General features: G+C 45.9%; 1 protein-coding gene across 1 annotated transcript in view; it reads left to right on the forward strand.

The window, feature by feature from the left end:
* Window positions 1-20,469, forward strand: part of TGFBRAP1 (transforming growth factor beta receptor associated protein 1) — a 67,849-nt gene that overhangs the window by 42,700 nt on the left and 4,680 nt on the right. The window contains exons 5-11 of the mRNA XM_023618494.2: window positions 7,923-8,005; window positions 11,442-11,783; window positions 13,534-13,591; window positions 15,411-15,554; window positions 16,014-16,160; window positions 16,720-16,879; window positions 20,001-20,434. Coding sequence (XP_023474262.1) covers window positions 7,923-8,005; window positions 11,442-11,783; window positions 13,534-13,591; window positions 15,411-15,554; window positions 16,014-16,160; window positions 16,720-16,879; window positions 20,001-20,434 — 1,368 coding nt within the window. The remainder of the gene's footprint in view (window positions 1-7,922; window positions 8,006-11,441; window positions 11,784-13,533; window positions 13,592-15,410; window positions 15,555-16,013; window positions 16,161-16,719; window positions 16,880-20,000; window positions 20,435-20,469) is intronic.

Raw genomic sequence — 20,469 nt, forward strand, 5'->3', positions numbered from 1 at the left:
AGTTTTCGCAGCTCAATTTATTGAAGAGACTTTCCTTTCTCCATTGTATGTTCTTGGCTCCTTTGGCGAAGGTTAGCTATATGTTGATATATGGTTTTATTTCTGGGCTTGCAGCTCTGTTCCATTGATCTGTATGTCTGTTTTTGTACCAGTACCATACTGTCTGGATTACTATAGCTTTGTGGTATATTTTGAAGTCAGGATTGTGATGCCTCCGGCTTTGTTCTTTTTTCTCAGGATTGCTTTAGCTATTAGGGATCTTTTGTTTCCCCATAGGAATTTAAGAATTCTTGTTCTATTTCTGTGAAGAATGTCATAGGGATTCTGACTGGGATTGCATTTAATCTGTAGATTGCTTTAAGTAATATGGGCATTTTAACTGTTTATTCTTCCAACTTATGTGCATGGAATATCTTTCCATTTCCTTATGTCATCACTGATTTCTTTCAATAATGTCTTATAGTTTGCAGTGTATTTGTCTTTCACCTTTTGGTTAAATTTATTCCTAGATATTTTATTCTTTTTGTTGCGATTGTGAATGGGATTGTATTCTTGTGTTCTCTTTCTGTTAGTTTGTTGTTGGAGCATAGAAATGCAACTCATTTTTGTAGGTTGATTCTATACCCTGCAACTTTGTTGGAGTTGTTGATTGTTTCTAATAGTTTTCTGATTATTTCTAATAGTTCTAATTATTTCTAAAGATTTTCTATATGTAAAATCATATCTGAAACTAGCAAGAGTTTCACTTCTTCCTTGCCTGTTGGGATCCCTTTTATTTATTTTTCTTACCTAATTGCTCTGGCCAAAACCTCCAATACTATGTTGAATAAGAGTGGCGAGAATGGACACCCTTGTCTTGTTCTTGTTCTCAGAAGGATGGCTTTCAGTTTTTCCCCATTGAGTATGATGTTGGCGATGGGTTTGTCATTTATGGCCTTTATTATGTTGAAGTACTTTCCTTCTATACCCGTTTTATTGAGAGTTTTTATCATAAATGGATGTTGAATCTTGTCAAATGCTTTCTCTGCATCCAGTGAGATGATCATATGGTTAATGTTCCTTGTTTTTACTATGGTCTGTCACATTGATTGATTTATGGCTGTTGAACCATCCCTGCATCCCTGGTATAAATCCCACTTAATCGTGGTGTGTGATCCTTTTAATGTATTGCTGTATTCAGTTTGCCAACGTTTTGTTGAGGATTTTTGCATTTCTGTTCATCAGCAATACTGGCCTGTAATTTTCCTTCTTTGTGTTGTCCTTGTCTGGCTTTGGAATCAGGGTGATGTGTTGGCCTCATAAAATGTGTTAGGAAGTGTTCTGTCTTCTTCAATTTTTTGGAATAATTTGAGAAGGATAGGTACTAAATCTTCTTTGAATATTTGGTAGAATTTCCCAGAGAGACTGTGTAGTCCGGGACTTTTATTTTTTGGAGGTTTTTGATTACTGTTTCAATCTCTTTACTTGTGATTGGTCTATTCAGATTCTCTGTTTCTTCTTGATTCCGTTTCTTCTTGATTTCTTTTTGATTCTCAAAAAGAGGTTGTATGAGTCTAAGAGTTTATCCGTTTCTTCCAGATTGTCCAATTTGTTGGCATATAGTTTTTCATAGTATTCTCTTATAATCTGTTGTATTTCTGTGGTATCTGTTGTAATTTCTCCTCTTTCATTTCTAATTTTATTTATTTGAGCCTTCTCTCTTTTTTTCTTAGGGAGTCTGGCTAGGAGTTTGTCAATTCTGTTTATCTTCTCAAAGAACCAGCTCTTAGTTTCATTGATCCTTTCTATTGTTTTTCTGGTTTAAATTTCATTTATTTTTGCACTAATTTTTAGTATTTCCTTCCTTCTGCTGACTTTGGGCTTTGTTTGTTCTTCTTTTTCTAGTTCTATTAGGTGTAGTTTAAGATTGCTTATTTGAGATTTTTCTTGTTTGTTAAGGTGGGCCTGTATTGCTATGAATTTCACTCTTAGGACCACTTTTCTGCATCCCATATGAGTTGGTATGGTGTATTTTCATTTTCATTTGTCTCCAATATTTTTTAATTTCTCCTTTAATTTCTTCAATGATCCATTGGTTGTTCAGCAGCATGTTGTTTAATCTCCACGTGTTTGTCACTTTCCCAGGTTTTCCTTGTAGTTGATTTCTAGTTTCGTAGCATTATGATCGGAAAAGATGCTTAATAGATTTCAGTCTTTTTAAATTTATTGGGGCTTGCCTTGTTTCCCCACATATGGTCTATCTTTGAGAATGTCCCGTGTGCACTTAAGAATGTGTATTGTGCTGATTTTGGATGGAGTGTTCTATATATATCTATTAAGTCTGTCTGATCTAGTTTTTCGTTTAGTTCCACTATTTCCTTGTTGACTTTTTGTCTGGATGATGTGTCCATTGATGTAAGTGGAGTGTTAAGCTCCCCTACTGTTATTATGTTGCTGTTAATGTCTCCTTTTATGTCAATTAGTAGTTGCTTTATGTACTTTGGTGCTCCTGTGTTAGGTGCATCTATATTCATAAGTGTTATGTCCTCTTGGTGGAGCATCTCGTTTATCATTATATACTGGCCCTCTTTGTCACTCATTGCCTTTTTTTATCTTGAAGTCTGCTTTGTCTGATAGAAGTATGGCAATACCTCTTTCTTTCATTTGCCATTTGTTTGGAGTATCATCTTCCATCCCTTCACTCTGAGCCTGTGTTTGTCTTTAGAGCTGAGATGTGTTTGCTAGAGGCAACTTATTGTTGGGTCTTGTTTTTTAATCCATCCAGCCACTCTGTGTCTTTTGATTAGAGAATTCAATCTATTTACATTTAGAGTCATTATTGATATATGAGGTCTTAATGCTGCATTTTATCACTTTTTTTCTGGTTGTTTTGTATTTCCCTTGTTTCTCTTCCCGTGTATTTCGAACTGCCATTTTAGTTTGGTGGCTCTCTCTGATGGTTTTCTCTTTATTTATCATTTGTGTCTCTGTTCTGATTTTTTATGTAGTCATCACTGTGAGGTGTGTGTAAAAGATCTTGTAGATGAGTAGCCCATTTTCTGACAGTCTCTTATTTCCTTAGTCCAAGCAGATCCCATCCTTTTCCTCTTCTCCATATAAGTTGTTGTTGTCACAACTTATTTCATTTTGTGTTGTAAGTTTGTGGTTAAAATGAAGTGATTATAGTTATTTTTGATGCTTCCCTTTATCTTTAATTTTATAATTAAGTGTTTGCTAACCCATTCTGATAGAGAGCTGTAACTTTCTGATTTTGTCTGTCTATTTATCTCCTTGCTCAAGGCTTTATTTATTTATTTATTTTCAGATATGAGGGCTTTCTTGATCATTTCTTGTGGGGAGGATCTTGTGGTGATGAACTCTCTCAGCTTTTGTTTATCTGGGAAGGTTTTTATTTATCTGTCATATCTGAAGGATATTTTCACTGGATAGAGTATTCTTGGCTGAAATTTTTTGTTTTTCAGAATTTTAAATATATCATTCCACTCACTCCTAGCCTGAAGCTTTCTGCTGAGAAAACTGCTGAAAGCCTGATAAGCGTTCCTTTGTAGGTTATTTTCTTCTGCCTTGCTGCCCTTAATATTTTTTCTTTGTCATTGACTTTTGCCAGTTTTACTCATATATGCCTTGGAGAAGGTCTTTTTACATTGATGTAATTAGGAGGTCTATTGTCTTCTTTTACTTGTAGTTCCAGCCCCTTCCCCAGGTTTGGGAAGTTCTCAGCTATTATTTCTTTAAACAAGCTTTCTGCTCCTTTTTTCTTCTCTTCTCCTTCTGGAATATCCATAATCTTTATGTTGCATTTCCTAATTGAGTCAGATATTTCTTGGAGAATTTCTTCATTTCTTTTTAGTCTTAATTGTTTCTCCTCCTCTATCGGAAGCATTTCTGTATTTCTGTCCTCTAAATTGCTAATTCTGTCCTCCGTAATATCAGCTCTGTTATTCAGAAAGTCCAGGTTTTTCATTATCTCATTCACTGTGTTTTTCATCTCCAACATTTCTGATTGGTTTTTCTTTACAGTTTCAATGTCTTTTGTGAAGAATTCCCTCTGTTCATTAATTTTATTCCTGATTTCGTTGAACTGTCTTTTTGAGTTCTCTTGTAATTTGTTGAATTTTTTCTGATCCTATTTTGAATTCTCTGTCATTTAGGTTGTAAATTTCTGTGCCTTCAGGATTGATTTCTGGGTGTTTGTATTTTCCCTTGGTCTGGAATATTAAGGTACCTTCTCATAGTTTTTGGTGGAGTGGATTTGTGTCATCATGTAATGATAGTATCTGGTCGCAGATTCCACCTGCTGCCACTGGGGGTGGGGACAGGTGCTGTGTACTCCGAGCCCACCATGATCCCTGGCAGCTGTGCCTGTCTGAGCCTGGGCTACTCCTTGGGACCACAGCAGCCCGGTGGGCTCCCCCACCAGATGGGAAAGTGATCACACTGGAGCTCAGGGGTGCCATTGCCTGCTCCCACAGTCCCGCCAAGACTCGCTCCCCTCTTCAGGTCTGCAGCGTTACTATAGGTGTTTGTGGCAGCCAGGAAGTCATTCACCTGGGCATGCAGATCCACCGCTATCTCCTCCTAGGTTGCACCGGCTGTTGTCCTTGGTGGGTGCAGCCTCCCCACTGGGTCCAAGCTGGGCCACTCCCTGGGGGTTGCATTGGCACTGTCTGCTCTCCCAGTGGAGAGGGAAAGTGATCACACGGGGGCTCAGGGCTGCCATTACCTGTTCTTGCAGTCACTCCGAGGCGTGCTTCTACCCTTGGGGCTGCGGCAGTGCTATGAGTGCTCCAACTAGGAGCACATGTGCACAGGGCTTCTGGGTGTCCAAGCTTGCTCACCTGTCTCCAGTGCCTCCCCAGGGCTAGTCCCTCCACCTTCAGATGTAGAGCTGCACACGTCTCTCAGGCATCCTCTTGTGCTGTGTGGGTATCCTCCGTTGATCATTTGTTGTCCGTTTAGTGGTAGTTAGAAGGGGAAGAGACAAAGGGAGCAGCTCACTAGGCCACGTTGTTGATGTCACTCTCCAGAATTTCCTTCCTTTTTAAGGCTGAATAATATTCTGTTTGTTGGAGAAGTTTATATTTCGTTTAGGCAGTGTGTGTTAAGGAAGAGCCATAAAACAAGGTACATTTTGAATTTAGTGCTAGGAAGAACTGTTCTCTTCAGAAGCTCTTCTGTGATATTTGATTAATGCAGCCTTGAAAGCAGGTTTAGAAATCTCTAGATTAGAATCTTCTGTTTCACAACATTTTTAGTTCCCCAAATCACGAAAGTGAGAAATCTCAATTCAGAAGTATAATGCTAATAGCATCAGTTTTGACTTGGTTTCATTCTACTCTGTAAGCCTGGTGTGTTTGGCCCCAGCCTGTACAGAGCAGATAGTGAGTGGCACTGCTTACAGGTCTGCTCTGCTCATTCACTCTCTTCATCTGAGGATTCCGATGGCTGCCTTCTTCTGAAGGACAACTAGTGAGGTAGAAAGAAAGCTGAAGATTCCATTGTGGAGTTAGGTCCATGCTGGGGAGATAAACACGCTTTATTGTTCTCTGTCCTCCCCTTGTAGTCATCCTTCTTGTCCTTCTCTTGCCAGCCTTCCTGGCTCCAGGTTTTGTGGTTCAGCATCACCTGAGCAGAGAGCAGGAGGAGGTGTCAGTTTTGGTGAACAATCTGGAAAGGAGACAGTCACTTTCAGAGAAGCAAGAATTGGCTGTACTTGATAAAGTTTCTGGTCCATGTTTTCAGGTCGGTTTCCATGGTGTTCTCTGGATCATCCACAGTTTCAACATCTAGTGCTTCTATCCAGGATGAAGGACTCTCTCTGCATGCTTCTTCCAAGTCTTTGTATAGCATTCCTAGAGTAGAATACAGAAAATAACCCCCCAATCTTAGATATTGGGAGTGTTAGCAAAAGTAGGTTTTGTTGTTGTTGTTTTTGGTGAGGAAGATTGGCCCTGAGCTAACATCTGTTACCAATCTTCCTCCTTTTTGTTTTCTCCCCAAAGCCCCACTACATAGTTATATATCCTAGCTGTAAGTCCTTCTAGTTCTTTCTATGTGGGATGCCGCCACAGCATGACTTGACAAGTGGTGTGTAGGTCCAAGCCCAGGGTCTGAACTGGTGAAGCCCAGCCCTCCAAAGTGAAGCACGTGAACCTAACCGCTCGGCCACAGGGCCAGCCCCCAGCAAAAGTAGTTTTTATTTCCCTTTAGGAAGAGGAAGAGTAGATGACGTTTGAATCCTGCAGCCACAAGGAATAAATTGTTATTCAGCTGGTCTCATCACACGTCCTGGGTGTGATTGAGAATTCTTCTACCGCAGCTGATGGCCCATTTTTTCTTTGTTAAGTGGATGGCCTCTATTGTTTCTGCTTTCAGAGATGGAACTGGCCTTCCCACGCAGCAGTGCTGTGGCCACTCCTGTCTGCTTGTTGCTGGGTGGTATCCATAGGCTGGTTTTTAGGTCAGCAGTGGCCGGTGTCATGGAGAAAGGTGAAGGCAGGCGGTGAGAAGAGGCGTGAGCAGCAGCCTGCCTTTTCTCGCGTCCCTAATGGAACTTCTGTGGGGGCGGCAAGGAGCTGTTGTAGACTTTTGAGAACTCTCTAAAACTATAGCAAAAGCCCCTTTTAAAGCTGGTTTGAGGGAGCAGGATTGATGGCCTTTGGCTGCTGGCTGTCTCCATTCCCCTTGCTTCTTCAGTGGAACCAGCATTAACTGCCTGCCGTGTACCCAGATGAATCAGTGCGTGGAAAGAATTGGGCTCTAGAATCTGAAAGATCTGGTTTAAATCCTTGCTGAGCCACTTCATACTTTAGTAACTTTGGGCTGAAACCTTAATATCTCTGAGCAGAATGTTCCTGTCTGTAAAATGGGGATAGCAAATGACAATGAACATGGAGTTTCATAAAAATTGATCAGCTAGTTCTTCAGATCAATAAGCAGGTACCAAATGGCAGATGCTATGCTAGGGGTGTGGGGATGCTAGGATGGATAATGCGTGTGCCTTGCCTTCAAGCAATTTATGGCTTATAAAACAGCTTGATGGATTAGAAGGAAGATGAGTTAAGAAGTCACAGAGTCCGAAACACACTTAGAGTCTTTAATTGTGAGGTGATGAGGGCCTGGGCTGTGGTGAGGGAACCAGTAAGAGTAGAGTGAAGAGGTGCATTAAGAGCTATTTCAAACGAAGGATAGACAAAACTCGGAAACTGACCGGCCTGCACGGTGAGAGGGAGGGGCTGGAAGTAAAGACATGACGAGACAACGTTCTCAAGTGTCTGGGGAGTGCTGGATTAATCGCAGATAACAGGCACCTTTTTTTCAGGAGTTCCCAGACTGGGACGTGTCAGTGTGGGATATCATCAGCTTGAGGAGAGAGAATGCACAGCCTTTCCCCAGCGTTGGCCAGGAAAGCATGTTTATTTACTCAGTGGATCGGCCTGTGCTCTGAGGGATGCTCAGAGATGCGGCCGTGCAGTGTCACTTCCGGGAGAGTGATAGAAGGGTGAGCTGCTTCTAGACTGCCGGCAGTGCCACAGGGGTTACACCTGAGCAACCGGAAGTTAGAATAGAAACGATCATCGAAGGCCTGCGAGTTAATGAGGAGGAGAATAGGAGATAAGGAATGCGTTTGGGAAAGATTGGGATTGATGAAAAACCCATGAAGGAGGAGGCAGGATAGTAAAATAGAGAACAACTCAATTTCAAGAATGAGAGGTTGATCAACATACATATACAGATACATACGTATGTATGTGTGTATATTGAAAATAATTTCATATATGCCTTGCTGTTCCTTTACCTTGTAATTTCAGATTTCTGTGTCATCATTAACTGTTAGCTCGTTTGATGATTGGAATTGAGTTTCTCCCTGCTGTGATGATTGCGAGGTCTCTCTCAGAGGTTAAACCTGTCTTTCCTTGCAGGTGATGTACAGGAGGATCCTGCAGCAGGCGGGGTTCATACAGTTTGCGCAGCTGCAGTTCCTGGAAGCTAAAGAGCTCTTCAGGTAATTTGAGGTGTTGGTAGGACGACTGCGTGTCCCTCTGTGGTCAGAGCCGCCACTTCAGCTGTGTCGCTGCGGCGGGAGTGCGGCCGTGGTTAGACGGCTTCAGGTGGAAGCGGCGAGGTCGCGTGCAGTAGTAACAGACCCACGCTCGTTCCTTGAGGACCCTGCACGCTCAGGCCTGGTTTAACTGTCCTGCATCTTGAAGAGGGTGGGCTGCTGAGGGGCGTGTGTAATGGTCCTGTGAAGAGAGGAGAAGGGGATTCTAAAGAGTGAGTTTGATAACATGTGAAGGATTCCTAGGGAAGTACTATTGCTCACTTTTTCTTTTCTCCAGAGATCTTACAAGAAGCTATGAGTGTAGGAAAAGAGCAGGTGCTTGTGGCAAGACTCATGAAATGTATTCTTCTTCTATGGACTTTTTAAATGGCATCTTCCTGGTTAGCTGTCTCAGGAAGTTGAATTTCTCTTATGGGGGTCTCTTCTGGCATTATGATTAATACTGTACCCCCTGGGCCAGCTCCCCCCCCCACCCCACACCTGTCCCACACGCACTCTTTTGCTGTCCTGTGCGCGTTCCTCTCAGGCTGGTGGGCTCAGGGAGGCAGTGGTCGGTGTGTGCTTGCTCAGCACTGCTTGCAGAAGATTAGGGTAAGCCTGCTATGATGGTCTTTAAGTATCCTACTAAAGCATTGCCTAGTGCAGAAGTTTGCAAAATGTCTACCCAGAATGGATCATGCGTAGTTCCGAGCCACTGCAGAGATAAGATGTTACAAAGCCTCCAGCTAGATCCTTTCATGCGGGTCACCGCAGAGCAGGAGGCCTCTCTGAGGTGTGCTGTCCACTGGCCACTCTCTGGGGTATTTGCAGTACAACCCAGGCTGTGTCACACCCACAGAGGCTCTCATCTCTTGCTCTGTCACAAAATTGGTTGTAGAATAGAGATTTCTGAGTAGAGAGGGAATCACTTCTTGAATAATGATACCCTATATGACTTTTACTTATGTAAGTTGTGTGTGCTGTTCTCCTCTGTTCCTGGAAAGATCATTAGCTTTTGGGTTCAAATAGATTCTTTGCCCCTTGTACCTAGACTGTTCTCTGTCCTATCTTGTTTTGTCCCTCCGATGTGGAAGACCTCTGCAGCTGGGTCCTCGGGGGCCTCCCATTACATCTTTTTCTGATGGGTTAATTTGAAACACTGGATGAGTGGCCGTGGTTGCATTCCTAGAAAAGTTCACCAGTTTTGTAGGAAAATAAATATGGGGCCTGTCAGTCATGAATACAAGCTTCCTATACTTCATACTTCAGCCTCCTAATAGCTTAACTTGAAATTGACTGCAGCCCAGCTTTTGTCACAAGTGTGGCTGAGAAGGTTGATATTTGAGGAAGATACTCCTGGACGAGGTTGATTCCGCTTCCCTTTCCTGTGCCCACAGCAAACGTTGCTAATGACTCAGGCTGTTTTTTCTCATTGCTCTGGGACTTGTCGTCAGGTTCCTTCTCAGTTCAGTGCTAATCATGGTTGGCTCCTAACATAGAGCCTGTTTGTGAGTCATGTTGTGGGGACGTATGCGCTGTGTCTGTTCCTCTGGATGTTATGCAGCCTGTCCTTGCATCCAGTCCCGGTCAGCACTTCCTGCACTTTGCAAACTTGGCCTAAGCACCAGAGCCCATGTGTGCGGGTGAGACAGTGCCCTGCTGTTGCAGTTGCCCACGCTGGCTTGGAAGATGGGTGTGAGCCTGTCGTGCAGCGTAGGTGCCGCTCTGCGTGTGAGTGGAGGGCTGTGGGAGCATCGCAGAGCCTGGACTTATCTCAGGACTTGTCCTGGGCCATAAATGATGAGCCAAAGTTTCCCAAGTTGAGAATCATACTTTAGGCCAGGATTTTTCAACTGTGGCACTGTTGACATGTTGGGCTGGGTAATTCTTTGTTGTGGGGGCTTTCTCGTGTGTAGTAGGATGGGCAGGAGCAGCCCTGGCTTCTACCCACTAGTGCCAGTAGCTCCCTCCAGTCCTGACAGAATATCTCCAGACATTGCCAGCTGTCCCCCGAGGAGAAAAACTGCTTGCCATTGAGAACCACTGCTTCAGGCAAAGTGGCGTGAAATGTGTAAACTGGCAAAATAATGAGGCAGAGTCAAGTGTTGGAGCGTGAGAGGGATGGTTGGAGCTGAAGTTGTAAGGTGGTTTGGGATCAGTTTAGGAAGGGTCTTTTTTTTTGCTGAGCAAGATCAGCCCTGAGCTAATGTCTGTTGCCAATCCTGCTCTTTTTGCTTGAGGAAGGTGAGCCCTGAGCTAACATTTGTGCCAGTCTTCGTGTTTTGTCTGCAGGTCACCACCACAGCATGGCTGACGAGTGGTGTAGGTCCACGCCTGGGATCCAAACCTGTGAACCTGGGCTGCCAAAGTGGAGCATGCCAAACTTAACCTATTGGCCAGGGGGCTGGCCCCAGGAAGGGTCTTGAATGCCATGCTAAGAGGCTTGAAGTCTCTCTTGTGGGTAGTATAGAACCTCTGAAGGTCAGGAGAGGGCGAGGATGGAAAGAGCAGAGTAGAAGGCAGGAGAGCAGAGGCAGGAAGCCAGGAGGATGGAGGAGAGACGATCAGAGCCTGAAGGTAGGCAGATGCGTGGATGTCACAGCAAGTGCGGATCCTGGATCCGCCCTCCAAGATTCCCACTCGGTGTGTCTGGGGCAGGGCCGCTGCTTCTCTTCCTCAAGAGGTTTCCTGGAGGTGGGTCTAGTGCTGGGCCAGGGTTGAGGTCCACGGCTCAGTGATGCCGGCTTTAACTGTTAGCATTGTAGACAGGACGAGCAGGCTGCAGGGGAGGAGATGGGACCTCACTCCGTGTGGCTTCCTGGGCCTTACAAGGTCTGGATGCTACACTAGCCATTTAGTGGCATCCTGCTGTTTTGCTCTGAAATGCTAACGAGAGCCACCACAGAAGTGGCCACGTGAATGCTTCTGTCCTCTGTCATAAAATTATTGATGAGGAAATTGTGAGTTATGTTCTTGTAAAGTCTCTCCTGTGAAAGAATCTGTTTACACTTTAGAGATTTCAGAAGGACTGTCCTCTGCCCGCGGTCAGACAGTGATGCTGTTTCCTGTGTGTCCTGTCTTTGCCCTGGTCTCCAGGGAGTCCACACTGACTTGGTGTTCAGCTCGCCTCAGGGGTTTTGATCTCCTACTTCCTTCCACGCTGGCTGTGTGCGTGTCTTTCGTGGTCCCCTCTGTTCTTTTCTGGGTGCAGGTGGTGGCACACAGTTCAGCAGGGCTTAGCTGCGCTTGCAAATTAGGGCGGTTGCTCTGCCGTGTTTACCCGCATATCCAGCTCCCCATTAATGTGTGCAGACTTGCACGCCCCTCCAGTGTTGTTTTGTGTGCCTATGTGTACTCTTTCTCTCTTTTTGCTTCATTTAGTTTGACACTGTAATTGCAGAAGCGGCCAGCTTGACGTCCGGGAGCTGATCTCTCTCTACCCCTTCCTGTTGCCCACCTCCTCTTCATTCACACGGTCTCACCCTCCTCTCCACGAGTATGCAGACCTCAACCAGCTGACCCAAGGGGACCAGGAGAAGATGGCCAAGTGCAAGCGCTTCCTCATGAGCTACTTGAACGAGGTCCGCAGCACAGAGGTAGCAAACGGCTACAAGGAAGACATCGACACAGCCTTGCTCAAGCTGTATGCGGAGGCTGACCATGACAGTCTGCTGGACCTCCTGGTCACCGAGAACTTCTGTCTTCTGACCGACAGCGCTGCCTGGCTAGAGAAGCACAAAAAGTGAGTGTTCTCTTTCTGGAAGCAACCAGGGGCTTCATGCCTGGCCCTTCCCCATCCAGTGGGGAGACTGTTGTGAAGCTGAGGTAGCCAGTGTGATGTGTGAGTTCCCAAGAGATTCATCAAATGACTACCTTGAAATCATGGTGACAGCCCAGCACCCCTCAGGTTCTATCGCTCTTCATGGTCTGCAGACCGACTGAAGGGGTCTTGGAGGGCGTTCACTCTCATACCACTTCTTCCGCGATAGAGTACTGTTTGGAGCTAGGCATAGGCCTTGTTAGTAAATGAAGTGATTCGTAATCTTCCTCCCTATTCCATCTGGGATTCACCTGTGGGAGACGCCACATGTGTGTTGGTAAATTAATCGTGCACTTTAGTCATTGATGACTAAATTGAATGCATAGATAGATGACTGGATAAATAGATCAAGTGGGAGGCTTCTTGACCTTGTTGATAAAAGGTTATGGCTTAACACTCGGCCTTCGTTGTGTGCATGACTTGGTAGGCGGCCGCCCGCTGCCTTGTGCCGTGTGCACAAGGGCAGTTTGTCTGTAGTGACTGGCTAGATAAGAGCCAGCAGCTTCTTCCTCCTGGGCAGGTTGTCAAGTAGTCTGACCCTTCTAGCCTCAGGGGTTTTTTTCTTTAAGCATGAGGGGTGTCGGGTGATCCCTAAACTCCACTAAGCAGTAGGACTCTTTGTCTATGATTGTTATGTATTTGAAATGGCAAAGGTGCAGCTGAACTTCCCCGGAGACGGTGGCAGCTCCAATGCTGGATCTCATTCAGATGCCTCAACGGTACAGGCTTGTCATTGGTCTCCACGAGGGTATTGGTGCTCTCAGCAGTTTCCCTCAGTTTCTCAAACACACAGTAGAATGGAGATATTCTATAGAATATTCTAAAGGAACCAGCAAACACGCTGATGCCTCATGGTCGTGACTTTGGATGGGAGAGTCCAGAGAGTCAGTGTAGCTTTCTAAAAGGTTAAGGAGAGGAGAAGGGTTCCAGCAAATAGTTCAGTATGTTGAGAGTTTGCTCTTTGAGGGGAGAAATCTGACCTCCTAGGTCGGCTTGCCCCGCACCTGCCGGGGAGGAGGAGGACCAGGAGCAGGACCCACCTGCGGAACCTGGGGCGGTGCCGGTGTTATTGCTAACCCTTCCGCTCACACCGAGGAAGTGGAGGGCGGGGGAACGCAGCGACTTGCTCGAGGTCGCATAGTCCATAATGAATGAAGCCGGTACTGAACCTCAGGTCTTGAACTCTGGGTGCCCTCCCCAGGGCCCTCCGTTCTCTGTGATGCCTGGATACTGTTGGCCTTCATTGCTGTTCACACTCCAACTCCTTCTGCTCTCTTTGCATAATAACTCAGCATACCTTCCAAATATTCACTTAGTGCCTCGTGATGGGTTAATAATGGTTAACTGAAGAGATATGAAACTACGTTAATATTTGAAGCAAATTATAAAACAGTTCCGCATCTGATTTTCCATAGTATAAGCATAATTATATTTTTCAGTTTATCTTCGACTTGAGTATGATCCTCTTTGGACGTCGATAGGGTGCACGTTTTTATACCATAAGTAAATGAACAGAATGAGGATCTTTTTGTCACTTGAAATTTGTCGTTGAACGTTGAGTTGAACAGAATACAGAGCAGGAGTAGGGGACCAGGGCCAGGGGCGTTGGTGTGGGTGCTGCCCACAGCAGACGGTGAGGGCAGGGTGCGCTCATCGTGTTGTTTTCTTCCAGGTATTTTGCACTGGGACTGCTCTATCATTCTAATAACCAGGATGCGGCTGCAGTTCAGGTTAGTTCCAGAGCATTTTAGCATTATTTGAAAATCAGTACATTTCACTAAGTGTCACTTAAAAATAAGTCCCAAATTGATAGAGACCATTTTTGCCTGATCTCTAACCTTTTTTACAGAACAAAAATAATAGTTTTAGAAAGTGAATTCCTTGAGTTTTCTTTGTCTTTATATCTCTTTAAAGAACATTATCAAGATTGAGTTTTTGAAAATTCATAAAAATATGATTTTTTTACTGAGCCACAAGGCATGTGACATCACTGCCTTATCAGACACTTAAGCCTGTGAATAACAGTTTGTTTATGATTTCCACTGTTAATGACAATAGCTATTGCCAGTGAGCTGGGTGAATTATGGTCCCCGTGTCATCTGGGACAGAGCTAAAGCTGACCCAGGCCAGTCACTTGCCCAGGGTCACACCACTGCTCAGTGGTAGAGCTGGGATTGGAACGAGTCTACAGGTGGCCCGAGCGAGGGCGCCACGCCTGAACTGAAAAGGGCATGGATTTCTAGTTTTGTCTCTTAGCCTGCATCTTACTTCTCATGCCTGATCTTGAGCAAATGTCCTCGCACTCTTGGGAGACCTCTCCCCTTCCCTCATTTGCCATCCACTGGTCTTGCTCTGTATTGCAGTTTCCTCACATTCCTTTTTTGTTTTGTTTTGTGAGTGGCCAGGAGTATCAGTGGTACTCACGAAGCTGAAGTCATCTTTGTGACTTTGGCAAAGCCACACGTGTATTTGGTTGCTTTGAGAAACTGTCATGGTAACGTGATTGCAGAATAGGTTAAACATAGTGGGTTCCCATTATCATGCACCAATGGCTAAGAGTTGATTTGGGTATCAAAGATAAAATTTTTATTTTTTAAAACATTGTTCAGAGAATTGCAGCTTGATATAAGTGTAATAATAACATTGGCAGGGCTATAGAGAGATTTGCAAAATTGAAATAATATGAAAAAACCATATATGGCAGAATTCTACTATTAAAAAGTGACGCATTTCAATATGTGTGTGAGTAGGTTATTTGGCTTAGGGAATTCGATGTTGAAGAAACTCTCACCATAAAAAACTGTGCACATGCTCATGTCAGAATTATGGTTTACGCAGCACACCCTGTTTCTTGGGCTTCTCACTGGTGCTCTGATTCAGAAGTGCAGCAGGTGGACAGGTAGGGGGGACATGACACAGGTGATGCTGCGTGGGCAGCCACCATCTCTCCCACCCCATGTGATGCTGCCTCATTCTGGGGTTCTGAAAAAAACTTCGGTTTACACATCAGGGATTTTTCTGGATCAAATAACAAAGGACTTTAAATCTATCATCAAGTGTAAAAGACACAACACTAGGGGATAGAATCAATAAAGTTTTTAGAAGCATGATATCTGACTCTCAGAGTCCAAAAAGGATTTCAAAATCCAGAATTCCTGTGATGGAGAAGGTAGAAACAGCCTTGCTGATGAATGCAGGTAAATTTCTTCTGTGTTGAGATGTTGTCAGTGATCATTTTGTTTATTTCGTGAAGAAACATTTTTAATACGTCCGCCTCTTCTCATGCATTATATTTACTGTTTGTATTACTGTGACATCATTTAAAAGGAAAGAAAAAGAACCTGGTGCTTTATTTTCTGGATTTCTTGGACCATGTCTTCTACATTTATATATTGCTCTGAAGAAATTAAAAGTGACTTAAGCATTTAAAATTTGTCCTACTACTTTTAAGTATTAAAAGGCCAAGTAAGTAAACATGTGCTGTTTCTAAGCTAATTGTAAAAGGCATGTAACCTTCCATTTTTTAAAACATCTTTTGCTCCTTGGCAGTTGTGGGTGAACATCGTGAATGGGGAAATTCACGACTCCACACGCTCGGACCTGTACGAGTACGTCGTCGACTTCCTCACCCACAGCCTGGACCGGGAGCTGGTGTGGCAGTACGCGGGCTGGGCCTTGCAGAAAAGTGAGGAGGTCCGTGCTTCGTGAACCCGTTCTTTGTGGGGGGGGGGGGCTGGTAAAAACAGACCAAAAACTTGATTTTAGCTGGGAAAACAAGCTATGCTTCAACCTCCCCCTCCGCTCCCTTTGTTGTCTGTCTGATGCATCCCCTTGAGCCATCTGAATCCCAGCTCGTGCGGAAGTTCTGCCTTCCAGTGCTTCTGTGTCGCACTGTCCAGCATCCTGGAGATGCTGGGGACTTTGAAAAGCATAGTCACTAAATTGAGCCAAACTCTCAAGATACCGAACTGTTTGCTGGAACCTTTTCTCTTTTAGAAAGTGACACTGACCCTCTGGACCCTCCCATGCCAAGTACTACCATGAGGCATCAGTGTCTTTTCAAGTTTCTAAACAAAATAATTGTCCCACAGTGTAGTCGAGACACTGAGGGGAAACTGCCGAGAGAGCCAATACCCGCTACTCTCCTTTCAGGTTGGAGTTCAAGTTTTCACCAAGAGACCTTTGAACGAACAGCAGAAGAGTAGTTTTAACCCAGACGATGTTATCACTTGCCTTAAGAAATACCCTAAAGCTCTCGTTAAGTACCTGGAGCACCTGGTTGTGGACAGGAGCCTGCAGGTGAGCGCGTCAGAATTCAGACCAGGGCTGTGGCTGCGGTGTCACAGCAGTGGCTTCAGAGGTCGGATTCGACCCTCAGTCTGTTGACAGATCCCTGTGTCACGTTATATGTTCCCGGGGTGCTCGGGCTGGACTTGCTGATGGTCTGAGGGGAACTGGAGGTTTGTGAAAGAGACCAGAGGAACAAGTAGCTTTTGTTGGTCTCATGTCCACTCAGCTTATCCTTTTTCGTCTCTCTTCCTTCCTTGTTGTTATTCCTCAAGGACCTGAGAGCAGCTACACCTTTTTGGAGAATACCTGAATCCGGTGGCCCTTACTTCTCAAAATGAGAAGTAACCCTTTTATATTTTTCCCACTGATTTTAGATTCACCTTCTCTGTTTTTTGGTTTCAGAGGGGTTTTGACCCGCAAGTGTGTTGTGGTCATTGTCCCTGGGACTCTGCCCCAGCTCCGCTCAGCACAGCCTGGTCTCGAGAGCACTGCTGACCGGAGGGGGGGGTGGTCTCCATGCTTCCCGCTTGCCAACGCTGTCTGTCTGCTCCGATCCCCTTTCCTGCAGAAGGAAGAGTACCACACACGCTTAGCACTCCTCTACCTGGACGAGGTGCTGCGACAGGGACCCAGCACTGGTGGCAGGGGTGCGGAAGTGACCGAGACGCAGGCAAAGCTACGACAGCTGCTGCAGAAATCCGACTTGTACCGAGTCCACTTTCTGATGGGTGAGGAGGATCTCAGTGTCTCTCCCCTGATACCTTCACGCGGGCGGGACGGGGAAGGCTCTGCACAGCTCTTTGTTTTGAGTCCATAGGGTGATTCCTTGAGCCTCTTTTGGCACAAAGTTGCCTTCCTGGAGAATGGGGCAAAGCTTCTCGTGCCTGCACCCCCTAGAAATGGACATTGGCCCTTTAACTGATGACACAACAGCTGCCCTGGTGGGTTTGAAAGTCTGCGTGTCTGTTGAGCCTGCCTCCGTTTGCCTTTCCTTATTCGGCTTTGAAGCATTTGAATCAGAGATCCTTCTGATGCCTCCAGCATTTGACCAGGGCTTTGCCAGCAGGCGCGGCCCACAGCAGCCCCCTTGGACTGCTCAAGCCTCAGAGCCAGGTGGAGGCAGTGCTGTGTCTTGGAGGGGAGTCTAGTTTTCCTTTCCTCGGGGTGCAGAGACCACGGTCTCCGTAGTGTGTGAAGTGCCACAAAGCAGCACAGTGCTCGTGCCTGCTGGGATTGGCTTGTCTCTTGCTGTATTTGACATCATAGAATTTCCAGATTTGATCTTAGTGGGATTAGCAACAAATTTCTCTTTAATAGCGTTTAACACCATTTTTGACCATTAACTACAGTCGATTCTCATTATTCTCAGTAGTTGTGTTCTAGAAAGTTGCCACAAACACTGAATTAGTGACTCCTGAGCCGCTGCTCCTAGGGGAAGTACAGGTTTAGGTTCCCGCGAGCCTCTGGTGATGACATTGCGTCAGCCGATCAATACATGACCTCATTTTATGAGTGCTTCTGTTTAAGGACACTTCATTTGATATGTATTGTTGGTTCATTACTATTGAACTCTCAGCCAACACACTGTCACCCAGGCCTCGGTGAAGCTCGTCTGACACTTGCCTTTTCTGTAAGGCACATCCTGGCCTCCTTGTGCTTAGGAACACTGGCAGCGCATCAGCACTGCACTTGGAGCCGTCTTAAAGGGTGAAATCACCAATGAAAAGTACAAAAATGCAAACCATGTGGCACATGGTATACCGTGAAGAGGACGTCTCCTTACAGGAGAGCTGCAACAAGAAGGCAGCGCTGCCGTGTTTGACCTCAGCTGGGAACATGCATGTCAGGCAGCTCAGATTTTTCGGCACTCTGTGCATGTCCACATATGACCACAGAAGCACCATGTGTGTTGATGTTGGGGTTACAGATAAATTTTGGTGAGTAGGCAAATTCACAAATACAGAATCTGAATAATGAGGATCGACTGTGTATGGCAGGCATAGGTCCAAACTTATCATGCATTAGGGTATCTAATATCCACAACACCCTATGAAGTAAGCCCTATTTTTTAATTATTTTTACAGGAGAGTAAATTGAAGCTTAGAGAAGTTCCCCAGCTTGCCCCAGGTCACACAGCTCATGAGCAGTAGACCCAGAACTCCAGCTGGGGTTGATATGTCACGGGAGCAGCAGAAACTAGTTCCAGCTTGCACTGGCCCCAGGCCTGACGTTTGGCTGTGCTGCTCATCAGCCACACTGTCGCTCGCAGCCACTGTCCCTTCTCATTGTCAGTACCTCTGCGGTACTGGTCATTAGGCATTTTTACTGTCACCCCTGACTTATTTTCCACTTGATGCTTCACAGACCCCTTTATAAAAATCTTGTGCTGGTCGTGAGTTTGTTCATTGATGTTCTCGTTGAGCTACCTCATTAAAGCATGTGTAGCGTGTCGGACCCTGCACCAAGCTTAGAAAGCTGGATGTAGCTTGGTTTTTGCCCTCACTTTACCAGGAATGCAGATAAGGCTGGTAGAAGCTCTGTGCAGGGCCGAGGGAGCAATGATCCCTGCCTTGGGGTGGAGGGGCAGGGCACGCCTCCCAAAGAAGGACCTGTTTGAACAGTCCTAAAGGAGGAGTCTGGGCTCACAGGGAAGGCTCGGGAGCTCGCAGGAAAGAGGGTGTCCCCCAAGGCACTGTGGACAGGTGTGGGAATTTCAGATGTACTCTGTCCCCTTGTCAGTCATGTGACTCCAGGGTGTATCTGGGCTCCTTGCAATAACGCTTGCTGCCCAGCCTACCCACTCTGGGCGGCCTTGAGAATCGCACGTAAATGAGATGACAGGTGTGAAAAGTGTAGATCACTATAGAGACCTTTTCTTAACCGTCTTTGCCCCTCTCCTCATGCCTTCAACGTGGTAGCCACTTAGTGATTGTTGCTGACAGTTCTTGGTGAGGGTGATGGTGGTGTGTGTTGCAGCCTGTGTGTTTAGTGCTGTGCGTGGTAGAAGCAGCCCTTTGCTGCAGGCCTAGTGGTATGAGCCATGTGCAGAGGACCTGAGTGTGGCCAACTTTAAATGCAGAAGGCCTACAATTTGAGCATTAACCTGAGCCCCTGAAATAGGAGTCGTCCTCAGAATATCCCGTCACAGTGGGAAGAAATCTTACGTCCTCTTCCTGTTTTACAGAGGGATGGAAAGCAAAGGGACTTTGCCAGTGAGACTCGGCCCGTGAAGTGCGGGGCCTTGGTCAGAAGTGAGGCTTCCTTCAGTGCCATCATTTTACTTATAACCTGGAAACTTAAGTTGCAGAAGAAACAAAAGGAAATGATATAGATAGGGATTTTTAACACTGTGAACCCATGTTCCTTCCCATGAAATAGATTTTAAATTGGAATAAGGGGGTTCACCACACTTTTGAGGGGGCTGGTAGTGTCTGGATTCAAGTGAATATAGTGCCTTTCTGCTTTAGTCAAAAAGATGGCGTACTGGAAGAATAGGAATAATGGTGGATTAACTGGAGCCCTGGCACTCTGGTACTCACTGTTTCCCTGGGGCCTCCTGAGATCATGGGTCGTTTGTTTTATTCATTCTGTAAACATTATTGGAAGTCTGTATTCTGAGATCTGGCTGTCCCTATAAATAGAGTCTGGCTTCGGCGTTACTACACCCAGATTCGAAACGAGGAAGTGCAAGAGCGCCCTCTCCCTCGTCTTGGTGGCCACCCAGCAGTGCCTAGGCGGCCAGTTTGCTTTGCCCTTTCTTAAGCTAAAAGCACCACGCTTCTGCCTTGGATCGCCACATCAAGTGGCTCAGGCCCTGCCTGTTTCTACCTTGTGGATTCTGCCCAACAGATAGAATCCAGGGCGCCGGCCTTCCCATGGAGAGCGCCATCCTGCACGGGAAGCTGGAGGAGCACGAGGAAGCCCTGCGCATCCTGGTTCACGAGCTGAGGGACTTCTCGGCGGCCGAGGACTACTGCCTGTGGCGCTCCGAGGGCAGGGCCCCACCCTACCGGCAGCGGCTCTTCCACACGCTGCTGGCCATTTACCTCGGCCCCGGGCCCTCCGCACCCGAGCTGACCGTGGCCGCCGTGGACCTCCTGAACCACCACGCCACGGAATTTGACGCGGCCCAGGTTCTGCAGCTGCTGCCGGGCACCTGGTCAGTGCAGCTCCTCTGCCCGTTCCTGACGGGGGCCATGAGGGACAGTGTCCACACCAGGAGGACAGCACAGGTGGCTGTCGGCCTGGCCAAGTCTGAAAACTTAATCTACAAATACGATAAGGTGAGAGCCTGGCCCTTCTAGGCGAGCTAGCTTCC

The sequence above is a fragment of the Equus caballus genome, chromosome 15, assembly GCF_041296265.1.
Source record: "Equus caballus isolate H_3958 breed thoroughbred chromosome 15, TB-T2T, whole genome shotgun sequence".
Classification (NCBI taxonomy): Eukaryota; Metazoa; Chordata; class Mammalia; order Perissodactyla; family Equidae; genus Equus; species Equus caballus.